The 18,586-nt window shown below is 34.3% G+C and overlaps 1 protein-coding gene and 1 pseudogene across 1 annotated transcript; one reads left to right on the top strand and one right to left on the bottom strand.

The window, feature by feature from the left end:
• Nucleotides 1-9,365: 9,365 nt before the first annotated feature.
• Nucleotides 9,366-11,681, bottom strand: LOC131156326 (probable polyamine transporter At1g31830; annotated as a pseudogene).
• LOC131155903 (probable polyamine transporter At1g31830) lies at nt 9,576-10,295 on the top strand. The gene has a single exon (XM_058109350.1). The coding sequence runs from the start codon at nt 9,576-9,578 to the stop codon at nt 10,293-10,295; it is 720 nt and encodes a 239-aa protein (XP_057965333.1).
• Nucleotides 11,682-18,586: the final 6,905 nt, after the last annotated feature.

Here is an 18,586-nt window from a genome sequence, read left to right as displayed (position 1 = left end):
AAATGATGTATATGCTTAGTTTGCAAAAGATGTGTAATCTTTGTATTCAGCAAATAATATATGAGTGAAAGAATATTGCAACAAAGATCACTATCACACAAACAAATATCTCTTCAAATATATTTATCAATATAAAGCACACTAGATATTTGAAAGTGTTTGAAAAGTTTTTGCAACCAAAAACAAATACAATCTTCTCAAGATCTTGCAATGAAGGTGCAAGCTTGGAAGATTCAACAAAGTCTTCTTAGGGTAGACTTATCAACAAAGTCTCCTAAGAATCCTTAGGTTTTGCTCTCAAATAAGATCGTGTCAAGCAAATAAAACAAGAAGAGCAAACCTTTTCAAACACACACTCAATCCACTTACAAATGATGTAGGCAATAATAAAAGGCAAGTATGAGTGATTTGAGTAAGAAAATGAGTAGTATAAAGTTTTTATTTTTCAGAGAATTCTTCCCTAATCAAAGTGGTCAATCTCTCTTAATTTTCTCAAACGATTTCATATATATAGGCATAGGAGAAAATATGACCGTTGGGGACCTATTGGGTATTCTTAGGAAAATTTAATGACATTTAGAACATTTTAACCCTATTTAAAAAATATTAACTGCGGTAAAAAATCAGGGCAACCCGAGAGGTCCGATCGACCAAGTCTCATATGGTTCGGTCGATTATGGGACTTTTGAACTGAAAGTTCAGTCGACTAAGAGAGGGCGATTTCTCAATTTTCTGAGGTTCGATCAACCAGGCCATTTACAACTGGTTGGTTTGGTCGACCAGACCGCTGAGATTTCTCCCGAGGATTCTCTGGTCGACCAGGTAGTTAGAGAACAAAAGTGCTCGGTCGACCAGACGGCCAAAATATTGACCAGGGTGTGTTTCGGTCGACCAGGGCCTTGGTCAACTGTTGACCCAGGCCTGGTTCGGTCGACCAGGGCAGAATGAACTACCTGGTTCGGTCGACCGAAAGTACACCAAGTGTGCATTTCGGTCCCGTTTTGATACACACGAACCCTAATGAAGTGCCTAACAAATATGTGTGTAAATGTGTGTCCTAGGGTCACTTGAGGTCCAATTTGAAGACATCAAAAAAGTCCGGTGTCGGTCGACCGAAGGGTACACCCTAAGGTCTTTCTAAGGTTTTTTCTCATTCATGGTTTGTTTTAAGCTTACATAGTAAATCATACATGTGATGCGTGTGAACTTATTACAAACCAAATACTTACTTACTATTACAGACCAATTAAGTATATTACAATATAAAATTTGGTCTTCGGGCTTTACTTGCTTTGTGTATATCTTAATCTTAACATTCTTAGTTCCTGCGCAAAAACTCAAACACTCATTAGATACAATGAGTATTTGTCATAATCAAAACCAGGTGTGACCAATAAGGTCAACATAAGCTAATATCAAATACAACATAACTTCACACTAATCTCTCAAGTAATGAATCAAACAAGATTTAGAGAGTAAGAGAGAAATTGACCACTTGATATGAAGAACTAAAATACAAAGTTCTTAGGTTTTGTATTCAAAAGATGTTAATCACTAAAGTCATGTAAAAATCATCAAAACCATGTTTAATCAAGTCTATGGACTTGTATTTATAGGCAAAATGGGCTACTAGCCGTTTTATGGTCGTTGGGATGATATATTATATGTTTAAATTGAAAACTAGTCATTTATAGCCATTGGAGACTGAATCCCAACGCAAATCATTGACTGTTTGACCCAATTCATCGACTATTTGCCCCAATTCGTCGACTATTAACAGTCTGTCTGAAATCATTGACAAATTACCCCAAATTGTCAATGATTACCACAAATAAAAAAAAAGTCATCAACACAAAAGTTGTGGAATTTTTTCTTAACTTTCCATAGGTACCAAGATTGCCCCTTTTGGACTTTTTTAGAAAAAAGTTATACCCCAAATATTGAAGGATGTTCGCGAAATTTGATAGATGCATAACTGAGGTTTTAAACCCAACAAAGACCAAGTTTGTAAAAGATTATAACACTAATATGGTTTAAAACTTGTCCTTATAAAAATATACTTGATTTAATTGATTTTTTAGGTACATAAAAATAATTTTGACTTAACCAGAACCAAGTATATAAAAGTTCATAATACCAAGATGTTAAAAACTTGTCCATTATGAAAACATATTTTAAGTATAGGTTTCTTTTGTCAAACTCTTTGTTTTATCTTTGAAAATTATGAATGTTGAGTTTGTGACTTAGTGAAATCCTATAAACTCATATGTCTTAGTATGTATGTGCATTTTGCTCAACTCTTGCTCAGAAATCATGCGTGAAACAAAACGCATTACATATGATTTTATATTAGCTTCCTTGGATGTGCTTGAGTTCTTTCGAGTGAGTGTCCATCTTGATCTTTCATACTCGAACATCTACTCAGTCCGATCTTTACCTTTGATCCAATATTTTTATGTATTTGTCACTTGTACCTGTACTAACTTGATCTGCAAAAATGGATTACACTTGGAACAACAAATAGGTTAATATGATCAAAACACATTAAATATAATGATGTAGCCACTAAGGCTAACATGGTCTATGCCTGGGCAAAAACGTGACACTGACGTGGGTTGCCACGTGTGCGGTGGCTGCTGGCGAGGCGGTGAGGTGGCAATTGACTTGGCTGCTGACACGACACGTTGATGTCATGCTGATGTTAGCTTCTTCTTTAAGCTGCAGCAGATGCGTGAGGTGCACGCTTGGGCTGGTCGGCGCGTGGGGGCGTGTGAGGTCATGTGCTGGTGACCTAGTGGCATGTGAAGGCGCATGGCGATGATAGCAGACTACTAGAAGCGCGTGTGGGCTCGTGGAGCCTCCGTTCAAGCTCTGATTTGCTTCATTGGCTTCATCTCGTCGAGAGGAACACCCTGGTGTGCTCAAAACTCGATTTTGAGCTACTTGAATTTCTGGGTGGTGGCGGTTTTGTTTCGATCTAGCTCTGATACCAATTGTTGAGGATCGAGGAGCAACAATCACACCACAAGCAAGAAATGAACACCAGGATTTAACGTGGTTCGGCCTAAACTGGTTTACGTCCACGGAGCACACCAATATTTACTAAAACTGGAAGAAAATACAAGAAGGAGGTAGAGGCAACTGCACTCACCAACCTCAAACATCAACACACAAATCTCTCTCTCTCCTAAGAGGAGAGGATGAGAGAGGAGAGATGAAGAGGGAGGGAGAGAGAGCAGCTCGAGAGAGAAGAGAGAGAGATAGAGAGAGCGAGAGAGACAAAAAGGGAGGGAGAGAGAGAGCGGAGATCTCGTGACGCTCCCCTACTTCCTGAGTCTAATCTCGTCTCTCTCTGAGAGAGAGAGAATCTCGATCTCTCTCTAATCCTCCTCTCTCTCTATTCTCTCTATCTCTCTCTCTCTTCTCTCTCTCTCTCTCTCTCTCTCTCTCTCTCTCTCTCTCTCCCCTTCTTCAACTCAATTACACTCACACATATTACATACACACACATCTCCATATATATAAATGGACGGGTAAGGATAGAAATGGAAGGTGGTAATGAGATTCAATGAAGGTGAGCTCGGATTGGTGGAACTGGAGTTTTTTCCCGTTTGATTATTAAAAAGAAATAAAATATTAGATAATACTCTTATTAGGAAAAAATTTCCTAAACTGATGCTCACGTAATCTCGCAGTTTGATGCTACGATATTTAAAAGCCCTGCCAATGAGAAGCTGACGCATGACACGGTTGCAGAGAAAATCTCGCAGCATGAAGCTGCGAGATTTAAAGCCTCAGACCAATAGGGTGGTGACATGTGGTATTAAGCAAATCTCGCAAGCTAGTCTTGCGAGATTTACGGCTATAATTATAACTTTCCCTTTTTACAAATTTAAATTTAAATAATAAACATTCCCTTTTAATAAATTTAATCATAACTTTCCCTTATAAATATAATTTAAAGTTAAATTTAAATTTAAACTTAAATTTAAATTTTTAAAGTTAAAATATATAATTTTAACAACTTCCCTTATAAAATTTCCCTTATAAATTTAACAATTATACAATTAAACACATTGTTAATTTTTTAAAAATATAATTGAAAAAAATAAATTTCTCAATAAGTTATAAAAATGGCTAGTAATTATAATGCTGCAAAATATTTATTGCATGTAATATTTAAAATTAACAATGTGTTTTATTTAAATTTAATTATAATTAAATTTAATTATAATTTAAAATATAAAATTTAAGTTTATAAATTTTATAAACTTAAATTTAAAATATAACAATTGTTTAATTGTTAAAATATAACTTTCCCTTATAAATTTAAATTTTAATTAAATTTAATTTTTTTAAGTTAGAATTTAAATTTAATTATAACTTTCTCTTTTTACAAATTTAAATTTAAATTTAAATAATAAATTTAAATTTGTCTGCAAAATGTTTAATTGTTAATTTTAAATATTACATCCAATAAACATTTTACAGCATTATAATTACTAGGCATTTTTTATAACTTATTAAGAAATTTATTTTTTCCAATTATATTTTTAAAAAATATACAAATTATTTTGTCATACTTATATAATTAGTTGACCCAAAACATCAAAGCAGTCAATTCGAAATTTTTATTCGGTCTCAAATCCACTTATTTGACTTTAATCATTATATTAATCATATATATATATATATATATATATATATATTATTTACTAAATTAATGTCATTTTAAAATATCATTCTATTAAGGACAAATTTTGTTATTCCACATGCACTTAATAGTTGACTAACAAAATATTCATTCCGTCAATAAAATTAAATTATAAGAAATTTTTTAGAATTTTTTTGAAAATTCAAGGGTTAGAGCCATATTTTGAATTTTTTTTTGGATTTTATCCAAATTTTTATGACAAAATATTTATTTATAATCAATAATTTCTTTTATGTAAGGATTTTATTTTATTTTATGGATCAGCATTTGGCAATTATTAATTATTGAATAATCACTTTTTTTTTATAATTGAATGTATACAAACACTTCTATAATAAAATAAATGTTTGTAATTAATAGGTACTTTTTAATATCACAATAATATATTATTTAAATTTAAATTTGTAAAAATGGAAAGTTATACTTATAGCCGTAAATCTCGCAGGACTAACCTGCGAGATTTGCTGAGTGCCACGTGTCACCACCCTATTGGTCTGAGGTTTTAAATATCGCAGCTTCATGCTGCGAGATTTTCTCTGCAACCGTGCCACACGTCAGCTTCTCATTAGTTGGGCTTTTAAATCTCGCAGCATCAAGCTGCGAGATTACGTGAGCATCATTTTGGACGTGGGCAGGTAAAGACGTTAGTTCAGGAAATTAGGATTAGATTAGCAACTTGAAATATAGGGACACTTACGGGTAAAAGTATGGAAATTGTGGATACAATGATTAGAAGAAGAATTAATATAATTTGCCTTCAAGAAACTAAGTGGGTGGGGGAGAAAGCTAGAGAAATCAATAAATCAGGATTTAAACTTTGGTACACTGGAAAAGAAAAACATAAGAATGGAGTAGGCATTATTATAGACAAAAACTTAAAAGATAGCGTTGTAAATGTAACTAGAGTAAGGGATAGAATTCTAAAAATCAAAATGGTATTAAGACAAGAGATAATAAATATCATTAGTGCTTATGCTCCTCAAGTTGGCTTAGCAGAAAATCTTAAGAGACAATTTTGGGAAGATATGGATAGTATTATACAAGGTATACCAGGGACTGAGAAAATATTTATAGGAGGAGATTTGAATGGACACGTTAGAAGAGATAATAAAAATTATGAAAGGATACATAGAGGATATGGATATGGAGACAAAAATGAGTATGGCGAGATGATCTTAGACTTTGCTATGTCATATGATTTTAGTATAATGAATACTTGCTTTAAGAAGAGAGAAGAACACTTAATAACCTTTAAAAATGGACAAAATAGAAGTCAAATAGATTTTTTTTTAACTAGGAGGGTAGATCGTTTATCATGCAAGGATTGTAAAGTTATTCCAGGTGAAAGTCTAACCACACAACATAGAGTGTTAGTGTTAGATATATGCATTAAAAAATGGAAGAAAAAGGATAAAATAAACCAGTGTAGGAGAATTAGATGGTGGAACCTAAAAGGAGAAAATATAATAAAATTTAAAGATAAAATGATCAAAGATGGGGATTGGACCTTAGAGGATGGGATAGATTCAAATATTCTTCGGAATAGATTAGCTAGCTCTATTAAAAAGATAGCAAAAGAAATTTTAGGCGAATCAAGGGGAAGATTCTCAAATAGCAAAGAAAGTTGGTGGTGGGATAAAGATGTACAAAAAATCATAAAGACAAAAAGAATTTGGTATAAAACGTGACAAAAATGTAGAAATAGAGATAACTTTGAAAAATATAAGGAGGCAAGAAAAGATGCAAAAAGGGCCGTTAGTGAAGCTAAACATAGATCATTTAATAGTTTGTATGATAGATTAGGTACAAAAGAAGAGGAAAGAGATATATTTAAACTTGCTAAAGCTAGAGAAAGGAAGAACAAGGACTTAGGAAATGTAAAATGTATAAAAAGTGAGGATGATATTGTCTTGGTTAAGGACAAAAATATTAAAGAAAAATGGGAAAGTTACTTTAGTAAGTTGTTTAATGAAAACCAAATAGAAGGCTTAAATTTAGAATTGTCAAATGAGGAAAAGACTAAAAATATAAGATTTATTCGCAAAATTAGAGTTAACGAAGTTAAGTTTGCACTAAAAAAGATGAAAAATGGGAAAGCTATGGGACCAGATAACATCCCAATTGAAGTTTGGAAATGCTTGGGTGATAACGGAATTATATGGTTAAGTAATTTATTTAATACAATTGTAAAAACTAAGAAAATGTCAGATGAATGGAGAAAAAACACTTTAATACCTATATACAAAAATAAAGGAGATATTCAAAATTGTAATAACTATCGTGGAATTAAACTTATGAGTCATACGATGAAATTATGGGAAAGAGTAGTTGAACAAAGATTAAGGTTAGAAACGAAGATCTCAGAAAATCAATTTGGTTTTATGCCTGGGAGATCTACCACAGAAGCTATTTATCTTTTAAGAAGATTAATGGAAAAGTTTAGGGAAAAGAAGAGGGACTTGCATATGATATTTATTGACCTTTAGAAAGCATATGATAAGATACCTAAGGAAGTTCTATGGTGGGTTTTAGAAAAAAAGGGTGTATGTTGTAAGTATACCAATGTCATTAAGGATATGTACGATGAAGTAATGACTAGTGTAAAGACTATAGATGGAGAAACTAGAGAATTTCCAATTACCATAGGTGTACATCAAGGATCTGCTTTGAGTCCTTATCTTTTTGCTTTAGTGATAGACCAATTGACTAAGAGTATTCAAAATGAAGTTCCATGGTGTATGTTGTTTGCAAATGATATTGTATTAATTGACGAAACTAGGGATGGAGTAGAGGCTGAGTTAGAATTATGGAGAGAAGTTTTGGAATCTAGAGGCTTTAAGATAAGTAGAAATAAAACAGAATATATGAAATGTAATTTTAGTAATGATAGGAGGAATATTGGAGACAAAGTTAAACTTGATGAAGAAATAAATAACACTTGTAGATTTCGATATCTTGGATCTATTATGCAAGCTGAAGGAGAAATTGAAGATGATGTAATGCATAGAGTTAAAGCAGGTTGGGTAAAATAGAGAAGTACTTCAAGTGTTCTATGTGATCGTAGAATACCCTTAAAATTGAAAGGAAAGTTTTATAGAACAGCTATAAGACCAGCTATACTATATGGATCAGAATGTTGGGCGACGAAGAAACATAATATCCAAAAAGTAAAAGTTGCCGAGATGAGGATGCTTAGATGGATGGGTGGTATAACATTGAAAGATAAATTAAAGAATGAACATATTTGTGGTAAGTTAGGTGTAACTCCTATAAAAGATAAGATAAGGAAGGGACGACTCAGATGGTATAGACACTTGCAACGTAGGCCTTATAGTGCACCTGTGAGGAAGAGTGCTTAGTTACTGTGGGGGGCAGTAGAAGGGGTAGGGGTAGGGATAGACCTAAAATAACTTGGGAGGAGATAGTGAGTAAGGATTTAATATCTTTGAATCTATCAAAAGAAATGGTCCATGATCGCATAAATTGGCGGAAAATGATTCATATAGCCGACCCCACTTAGTGAGACTAAGGCTTGATTTTGTTGTTGTTGTTGTTTATTTCTTTTTAATAATAAAACGGGAAAAAACTCGGTGGAAGTGGCTAGCACCAACACCACAACTCAACAATGCTAGCACTATCTCCACCACAGCTCAACACATTGTTGTATCAAATGAAGTGGTTGGCTACATCGAGGAGTAACACAAAAAATTCAATGGGAAGAAGAGATGTGTAGTCACGCGCAACACTCAAGAAAAGCACAAATCAATTACAATCTATCTGGGTCAAGAATTTTACTTAAAAAAGAAATAAAAAAAAATAAAGAGAAAACTCATTTTCCATTATATTTTTCTTCTAAATTAGATTCTATTAAAAGTGAAAGTTTGTTTTTATACGATTAAAATTTTTTTAAAAAAAAAATTAAATATTAATAATTTGTAAAATCAAAATTTTGTTTATGAATTTGGTATTTTTTTTTAAAAAAAAAATTTTCTTCCTTTTTTTTTTTTATAACCAACTATAAAAATGTAAATTTCTTGATATTTTCTATACCTTTTTTGATAAACAAACATAAAAATATGAATTTGTTGATATTTTCCCCCTTTTTTCTAATATTTTTCTAACTCCGAACTTAGCATTTTGTGCTTGTCTTTACAACCTGCAAAAGCAGAAAATTAGAATGGCAATTAAAATATCATTATTTTGCCTGCTTAGCCCATCTGGGCCCTGGTCCACCTGCTAAAGTTTGGAGGCCCAAAGAGCAATCGAGACACTTAAGCATTTCAAGCCCAGCCCAGACCCTCCAATCTATTCAAAATTCGGATGATCTTTCATTCTCAACAGCCGAATAATAGTTTAAGGATTCGCGAAGCATACGCTGGGAATGGACCTAGCAAGAAGAGGCTGTTCCTTGCGTGGGTCGTAAGGAGAGTCCACGTAGAGTACGCCGTGGCAACGCGTCAAATGGGCCCCACTCCTCATTAAAACGTGGGCCCCGTGAAACCGATGGGTGAACCCCACCTCGCTTCGTTCCCAGGCAAACTACGGAGACGTTTCTCATGTGTTTTGCCTAAAGAAAGCTCAACCTAACCATGGTTACCTTAACCATGGTCTTTAAAGCTTTGCGTGTCTAAACTTAAAAGTCTCATACTCTGAATAGAACAACAAATTTTATTTAAGATTTACAAATGCATGGCAAATTTATAGCATGGAAAGATTTGGAAGCAAAATCATTCCATGCAAGTGCCGGTGGCTGATCAATGTATATAATATTAATTGCCGGTGGAGTGTTTTCACTATTGCTCAGTGCCTCCCTCACTCTCTCTCTCTCTCTCTCGTTATAACATCGGAGATTGTGAGATGGATGAGCCAAGAAGCATCACATCAACCGACCGCCGCCGGCGACGAATCATCTAATACTAGGGGAAATAATTTCAGGAAAGTTTCCCTTATACCCCTTATATTCCTGATTTTTTATGAGGTTTCTGGAGGGCCATTTGGCGTCGAGGACAGTGTTCAAGCAGCCGGTCCCCTTCTGGGCTTTGTAGTCTTCCCGTTCATATGGAGCATTCCTGAAGCTCTAATTACTGCAGAGATGGGTACCATGTTCCCTGAAGATGGTGGTTATGTTGTTTGGGTTTCGTCTGCCTTGGGCCCATACTGGGGTTTCCAGCAAGGTTGCATGAAATGGCTGAGTGGGGTTATTGATAATGCTCTGTACCCAGTTCTGTCTCTTGACTATCTGAAGTCAGCGATTCCGGCTTTAGATGGTGGCTGGCCCAGGGTTGTGGCATCATTAGCTTTAGCTTTTGTCCTCACTTACATGAACTATAGGGGTTTAACAATTGTGGGATGGACGGCTGTTCTGTTGGGTGTGTTTTCAATCCTTCCATTCGTGGTTATGGGACTTGTGGCAATTCCGAAGTTGGAGCCTTCAAGATGGTTGGTGGTAAATCTGCATGATGTGAACTGGAATTTGTATTTGAACACTTTATTTTGGAATCTAAATTATTGGGATTCAGTGAGTACACTTGCTGGAGAGGTGAGACCCATTTTTCATATGATAAATAAATTTGGATTGTGAGACCCATTTTTTCATACTTCAGCATTACGTTTTACATAATTTCTTCATACTTCAGCTTATCTAAGTAAAATTAAAAAAGAATATTGCACTCACCATGTTAACCTGATGATTTCCTCTTAAAACTATGCAGCCACTATCTCTTGAAAGCTCAGCCATGAAAGCAAATTCACGCCAGAAGCTGAAAACAAAATCCCAATCAAAGGAGTTCCATAACGTGACCTCCTGCTGAAGAGTTCAGGAAGCATTCCTCGTTCTGCCATACCCAGAAGTTGGAAGGAGTCACTGCTCATCTCAGTCACAAACATTCCCATATTTGACATTGCTGCAGCCGCTTGGATCCAAAATCGCAACCATGTTCCACCAAGCATTTTGGCAATATCTGAGAAATACCCATCAGTCCACAAGTCACGCTCAAGTGGAATTGCTCCAGTACCAATTAAAAGAGGAAAGAAATAACCAAGAACAACTAGGATCAACGCATAAAACAAAGCCTTTGGGAGGGTTTTCTTTGGGTTATTCACCTCTCCAGCAAGTGTACTCACTGAATCCCAATAATTTAGATTCCAAAATAAAGTGTTCAAATACAAATTCCAGTTCACATTATGCAGATTTACCACCAACCACCTTGAAGGCTCCAACTTCGGAATTGCCACGAGTCCCATAACCACGAATGGAAGGATTGAAAACACACCCAACAGAACAGCCGTCCATCCCACAATTGTTAAACCCCTATAGTTCATGCAAGTGAGGACAAAAGCTAAAGCTAATGATGCCACAATCCTGGGCCAGCCACCATCTAAAGCCGGAATCGCTGACTTCAGATAGTCAAAAGACAGAACTGGGTACAGAGCATTATCAATAACCCCACTCAGCCATTTCATGCAACCTTGCTGGAAACCCAGTATGGGCCCAAGGCAGACGAAACCCAAACAACATAACCACCATCTTCAGGGAACATGGTACCCATCTCTGCAGTAATTAGAGCTTCAGGAATGCTCCATATGAACGGGAAGACTACAAAGCCCAGAACGGGACCGGCTGCTTGAACACTGTCCTCAACGCCAAATGGCCCTCCAGAAACCTCATAAAAAATCAGGAATATAAGGGGTATAAGGGAAACTTTCCTGAAATTATTTCCCCTAGTATTAGATGATTCTTCAGTAATGTCAACATATTCTGAACTATTATACTCTCCCATTGCAACGGAGGGTGATCTATTGGCCGTGTTCCTCAACTTCTGCATTCAAAATCAAGTTCTAAACATGTAACGAGCTCTGTGGGTTTTGAGTTTTTGAGTTTTGATACTCTTTAAGGAGTAAAGAACAAGAAAAACCAGTTATAATCATCTAAAATTAAGACTAAATAAAAAATAAAAAAAAAGTTTTCCACACAGTTGTCAAGGAATTGCCAGACTAAAATCGAAGTCGCTAAATTTAAACAATGAAATGAGCACAGTCGTCAAAGAATTGTCAAGAGTAAAAATAAATTTATAAATTTAAACAAGGAAATGAGCTATATACATTAAGAGATGAAGCTAATGGGTTCTCAGATTCCATGGAATTATACCCAGGAAAAAAAAAAAAAAACTGCGAAATTAGTTCAAAAACAAAAATGGGCGTCTCCCAAATTACTCGTAAATTAAATCCATAGGGACCACGAACAGAGATCGGAAGAAACTGAGCATTTTTTACGAAGATCAGTCAAAAAATTGGGTTTATTTCACGCAACTATAAGACGAACAAAGGAAGAAAAGTTCTAGTCGAACGAACCATAAAGGAGACGCAGTTCCTTCTGGGATTTGGCACATGATCTCCTCCGTCATTGCAGAGCAGAAAGCAGAACAAAGGATGAGAATTCTACCCCCTCAGCGCACATTGAGAGCGCGAGTGTGTGTAGGTAGGGGACGCAGCCACCAGAGAGAGAGAGAGGGAGAGCGAGAACAAATTCTGGCGGAGGGAGCTCTGGGAGACCAGGTGGGCATCATTTATTTATGCCAAACGCCAAATGTTGGGGATCGTGTGGAGATGTGCATTATTTAGCTTAAACCCTAAAGAGTTTAAATCAAATTAAATTAAACCGAGTTAAATTAACTTTTCAGCTTGATTCCAATTATGGCATGCCACCATAAGTAAAATTAATTTTTTTATGTTTATAGATTTGGTATTTTTTTTATTTCATTTTTCTTGTTAATCAAACATAAATTTTTTTTCTTAATATTTTTCAAATTTTTAACACTTTATTGACTAAGCCCTAGAGTAAAATTTAGACCAATCAAATGAGAAGCTATTATTTGTGTGGTTGTGTGAAGGATGACTAAAGCTAGGGTTTCATTACATAGGTGGAGGGCTCAATTAGGAATAAGGCAATAGAAAAAAAAACAATAAAATTAAATTATTTTTGGTAGTAGGTGGAGAAACTAAAAGATAAATTTATCGAAGACCATGATAATAAAATTTAAATTTAAGATTTTAAATAAAATTATATTATTTTTAGTAGCAGGTGGAGGGATTGAAGGATAAACTTTTCGGGTACCACGAGAATGGAATCTAAATCTAGGCTTTTAAATAAAATTAATAAATTATAATTATTTTTATTAACAATAAGATCATTAATTAAAATTAATTTCTAAATATGTAAATAAATAAATAAAAATAAAAAATACCTAAACCCATTTAATATTTATACTTTATCGTGGTATGACGCATGCTTAGAATTATTTTTTTCATAAAGCAAATTATAGTCAGTATTATTTATGGGGAGCTCAGGCAAATGTTTCACAAAAAATAAAATTAAAAAAATTAAAAAATTGAAGGGTGGGAGGGAGATAGACATTCTGCCGAACCACGTAAATCTTTATGTTGTTCTTGTTCAGAGGAGCAAGCGGCGGCTGAAATTCACTATCTATCAAAACTAGGGTCACAATATTGTATTTATACTAACCGTACATGTACAGAGGGATTAGAAAATTTCTCAAATACCCTTGTATCAATCCACAGAGGATTTGCATCTGTCTCTCCAACCTTTTGATCTTTTCAGCTCAAATTTCAAAAATAACGCCAAACAAAACCGTCGACGATTACCATCGATGTAACTAACTACATCAAACCATTAATGGTTTTCTTCCTAAGTGCTACTGGAAGAACCATTGATGTATTTTGCAAACCGCCAACAGTTTTTTTTCAGTTTAGCTTCCTTATTTTCCCCACTTTACTTTCTCTGTACATGTGCTTCAATTTGATATAATATATATAATTTTGAGTGGGAGAGAGACAAAGAGATTCTCGAACCATCATCATTTGTGTACAAAAGAATGTAGATGAATTAAGAATAAAAATATTAAATAATTTAAATATATAGACTACAAATAAAGTGATCCTTAAAAATAATAATATATTATTTCGGGTTGCTGAAATGTTGACTAAAATTATTAGTTTTTACATTCGACAAAATAATTAATTTGATTTGGTTCAATAATAGAATCCTCTCTCTCCCTTTCTCTCTCTTTCTCTAGCCCTGATGCATGCGCTTCCCATGCTTTGGGGGCCTTATTCTTTGTTTAATATGGACAAATTGACTAATAGAAAGCACACATTGAAATTATGTCTCTCTCCCACCCTTCCATTTTTTAATTTATTTTATTTTATTTTTTGTGAAACATTTGGCTAAGTTTCTCATAAATAATACCGACTATAATTTGCTTTATGAAAAAAAGAATTCAAAGCATGCGTCACATCACGATAAAGTGTAAATATTAAATGGGTTTAGGTATTTTTTATTTTTATTTATTTATTTACATATTTAGAAATTAATTTTAATTAATGATCTTATGGTTAATAAAAATAATTACAATTTATTAATTTTATTTAAGATCTTAGATTTAATTTCATTCTGATGGTACCGAAAAGTTTATCCTTCAATCCCTCCACCTACTACTAAAAATAATATAATTTTATTTAAAATCTTAAATTTAAATTTCATTATCATGATTCCCGAGAAATTTATCTTTTAGTTTCTCCACCTACTACCAAAAATAATTTAATTTTATTTGGTTTTTTTCCTATTGCCTTATTCCTAATTCAGCCCTCCACCTATGTAATGAAACCCCAGCTTTAGTCATCCTTCACACAACCACACAAATTGTAGCTTCTCATATGATTGGTCTAAATTTTACTCTAGGGCTTAGTCAATAAAGTAGCTTCAATTCTCATCTACACAAATTAAAAATCTCTCATTTCAATCATTTTCACAATTATGCAAAGGGGAAGACAGTCAATATAAATGCAGCAGCCCCCACTAATTCAACAACGTTACCATCATTAGGTTCAGGTTGACAACGATGTTCTTTGCCCCCCACTTCCACATTTTCTTCCTAACATGAAATATCCGAAGTTAAAAAAATGAACAATCAAAAATTATGACGTCGAAGGAGACATTCCTGTGATTAAAGTTTACGATTTTTATGTTCACAATTTTAAAATTCAAATTTAGAAAGGAGGAAGTGGTATGGAATTGTCTATGGACTATCTTGGATTGTATAATCTTGACCTAATATAAGTGTTTTTAATCGAAAATAAAACGGAGTCTAAAGTTTGAAATTTCGAACGTGATAGAGCTTTAACTAGGAGGTTTGCAAGCTAGTTGTGTGTATGTTGACATAGGACACTTGTAGCATTCCTTTGGTGACTAGATCATGAACAAAATGAAGATCAATATCAATATGTTTCATCATTGAATGCATTTACAGGATTAAGACTTAATTGAGTAGCACCAATATTATCACAAAAATAAATATGGAGGCCTAGTTCATGAAACAATGAGCGAATCCAAATAAGCTCGGAGGTGGTTAAAGCAAGAACCCAATATTCTATCTCAGTGGAGGAACGGGCCACAGCACACTGCTTCCGCGTGCTCTAAGAAATAGTACAGTCACCCAGAAAAATAAGATAGACAGAGGTGGAGGATCTATTATCCCTATCACATGCCCAATCTGCATTAGAGAACCCTTGAAGATGAGATTCTTAGTGTCCTTGAGGAGAATAAGTGCTTTGTTGAAAGTCAAATTGTTTTTCAAGTAGCCCTTTCAATTGATAGAAAATGGAGTGAACATCACTTTTTTGACGTATAGGAAACAACCACCAATACTAGGTAAAATGATCAACAAATAAGGCATAGAATGAAACCCATCAATTGAAGTGGAAGACTAGGCCCCCAAAGATTTGTATAGATATATTTAAGAGAATGAGTACTTATAAAAGAAGTGGAAGAAAAAAGGCAATTTATGACTTTTGTTGCATTGACAAGTAGTACAAAGAGATGTTAAAAAGGTACGAGATAATACAACCGGAAGAGAAAATCAACGAATAACGAAATCAAAAATTTTATTGGACAGATGCCCAAGTCGTCTATGCCAAGTGTCAGATGTTATTTGTTCACTAATAAGTGCTAAAACAGAAGCCATATTGGCATTGGATAGACACTATTTGACATTTATCACGAAGAAGAGTCGCCCCCTGTGCTCCGATCCTTCACAAGAAAATGAAATCGGTGAAACTCAAGATAGCCATTATTGGAACAGGTGAAATCATGAATAAAAATAAAGTTCTTGTGAAAATTAGGAACACAAAGAGTATCAATTAATGCAAAGGGCTTCGAGGAAGAGGGAAAAGTTATAGTGCCAACGTGTGTGACTCGCAAACCTAAGCCATCTGCAATGACGACCTCATTCGTGCCATCATACTACGAGTGAATGGATAAATTGACAAGATCATAGGTAAGATTGTGGGAAGCAGTTGAATCCACAAGCCACTTTTTGTCGTTGGACGGTAGTGGCACAATTCACAGACTTCTTGTTAGAAATCGAGCGACAAGTCTTGGTTGAATGTCCCACTTTGTCATATAGCTGGAAAACAAGTTGGGGCTTACCAGACTGCTCTTTGTGATTATAGTGACCAAAGTTGTGCGATGCTAACCAGAGGAACCGATGTTGGAGCACTGGTTGTGGTTGAATTTGGTAGCGATAGTGCGGCACTGAGTGGTGTTTGCAATGGCAACCATGGCGGAGTTGGAATCTTCAACACGTTTCAAGTAGCTTTCCTGGCCAACCAACAAGTCATGAAACTTTTCAAACGTAAGAGAAGTCTCACGTGCACGAAGGTGATGTAATGTCACGGAATTCAGGACTGAGGCCGTTGAGAACATAAAGAGTAATATCATACGCTGAGATTAGAGAGTCAATCACCGCAAGTTCATCAACAAGAACCTTGATGGCATGGAGATACTACGAGACCGAGCGAGAATCTCACTAAATGAGAGTCAACTCCTTTTTAAGATGCATAACACAAGTACGTGAATGATTAGCATACAATCAGTACAACTTGGACCATGCATCACGAGCAGTGGATGAAGCAACAATGAGTGGCATCACTAGTTTAGAGACAAATGCAAGGATGGCGCGAAGGATCAACTTTATTTTTCCTGAGCCAACACTAGAAGGCCAGATTAGAGACATTTGGAGAAGATGATTCGACAGAGAAGGTGCTGGTGGAAAGCGTCGGTGATGGACATACAGTGATACCGTCAATATAGCCCTAGAGATCATAGCCAATGAGCGAGGACGGAAATTGGGCGCACCATGAAGGAAAGTTGGAAGGGGTCAGTTTCAAAGGAAGTTGGGAGCTGACATTGATAACAACAAGATGATTGTTACCACTGCCAGTAAGTTCGAAATTATTGACAATCATAAACTTAGGGGATGCGACTATGAGAAAAAAAAAACTTGTTAAAGAAATAAGCTCTGATATCATAAAGATTTTTTTTTAAAGAATTTGCGGAATACTTTTATTCATATGAAGATGTCCTATATATAAGAATTGTACAAAGTACGGTAGTTATAAATTCAAAAATATTCAAATAACTTAAGAAGAATATCTTAGGCTATTGAACATCAGCAAATATTCAAATAATATAACAAGAAAATCCTCGGTTAAATCAGTAACGGACAAAACCATGGTTAGTTTCTTTCAAACGGTCGAAAGTTTCCTTTTGAATTAATTTCTGTTTGAAACCATCGATGGTGTATGCAAAATCGTCGATAATTTTCAAACAATCTGGTACAACTATATGATTTTTTTTATAATGTCCATCATGACCCATAGAGGTCACCGATAGAAATAACTACCCCCTCCCCCATAAACACAGTTTACAACTATCATCGTACTGTACTCTCCAAACCTACATGAACTATTCATGATATTATATAAAAGGCGGAGGTTTTTAAGGAACTTCACCATTTGTTTCTCTTTAATAGGAATTTTTTTTTCTCATAATAAAATGTTAATTATAGCACTATTTTCGTAATGAAAATTTATTTTTTCAAAAATTGTTAGGAGGAACAATTCTATATATAAAATTTTGAATATACCAATTATAAATTAAATATTACATCAACATTTAAACTCACACGAGTGACTGAGTGATCTGCTCTGATATAGATGTCAATATGCAAGCCTCACGTAATGTAATATTTTCTAATTGAAAGGTTTTGATATTCTAAAGCATTTGTATTTTGAATATGACGTGTGGGGTTATTCATATAGACAAAATAAGGAGATAAAAATATTATAATTTGTGCAATTTAACAATGATGTGTTTATAAAATATCAGCAAAATTCGTATATATCAATGGCTAAAATTGTTTTACACTTGATATGACATTGATAAGACTTGCCAAAATGATCTAAAACCACACTTTTGTTATGATATTATTAGCTGCTGAGCCTACCCTTAGCAGAATAAGAAAAATCAAAAGAAGAAATCCAATCATGAAGTGACAATTCTATTTCTATCATAAATATACGTCGGTGAGCATAATTCAGGGAAACCGAATTAATCAAATAAATCGATGGAAATTGATTTGTTCATTTCAGCTAAGAATACAAGATTGAACAGTTCGGTTATGATTTTACAAAGTTCGATTAATCGGCTCAGTTAAGTGGAATGTTAATTTGGTTAATCGAAATAGTCGATTTAATAATTAATTAAAATTTAAATATAAATTAGTATATAGTAATTTGTTAGTATGTTAATTAGTATACGGTAATTTGTTAATACGTTAATTTGTTAATATGTTAATTAATATATGTTAATTTGTTAATATGCTAATTAGTATTTGAAAAAAAAATCTATAATTATATTATGTTTTTATTAATTAATTTCAAATTAATTCGATTAATTGAACTACCTGAAAAGGTAATTCGGTCGGGTTCGGTTCCGTGAGGCCCCTCTATTCGGTC

The sequence above is a fragment of the Malania oleifera genome, chromosome 5 (genome assembly GCF_029873635.1).
Source record: "Malania oleifera isolate guangnan ecotype guangnan chromosome 5, ASM2987363v1, whole genome shotgun sequence".
Classification (NCBI taxonomy): Eukaryota; Viridiplantae; Streptophyta; class Magnoliopsida; order Santalales; family Ximeniaceae; genus Malania; species Malania oleifera.
This window is presented reverse-complemented; position numbering and strand designations above follow the sequence as displayed.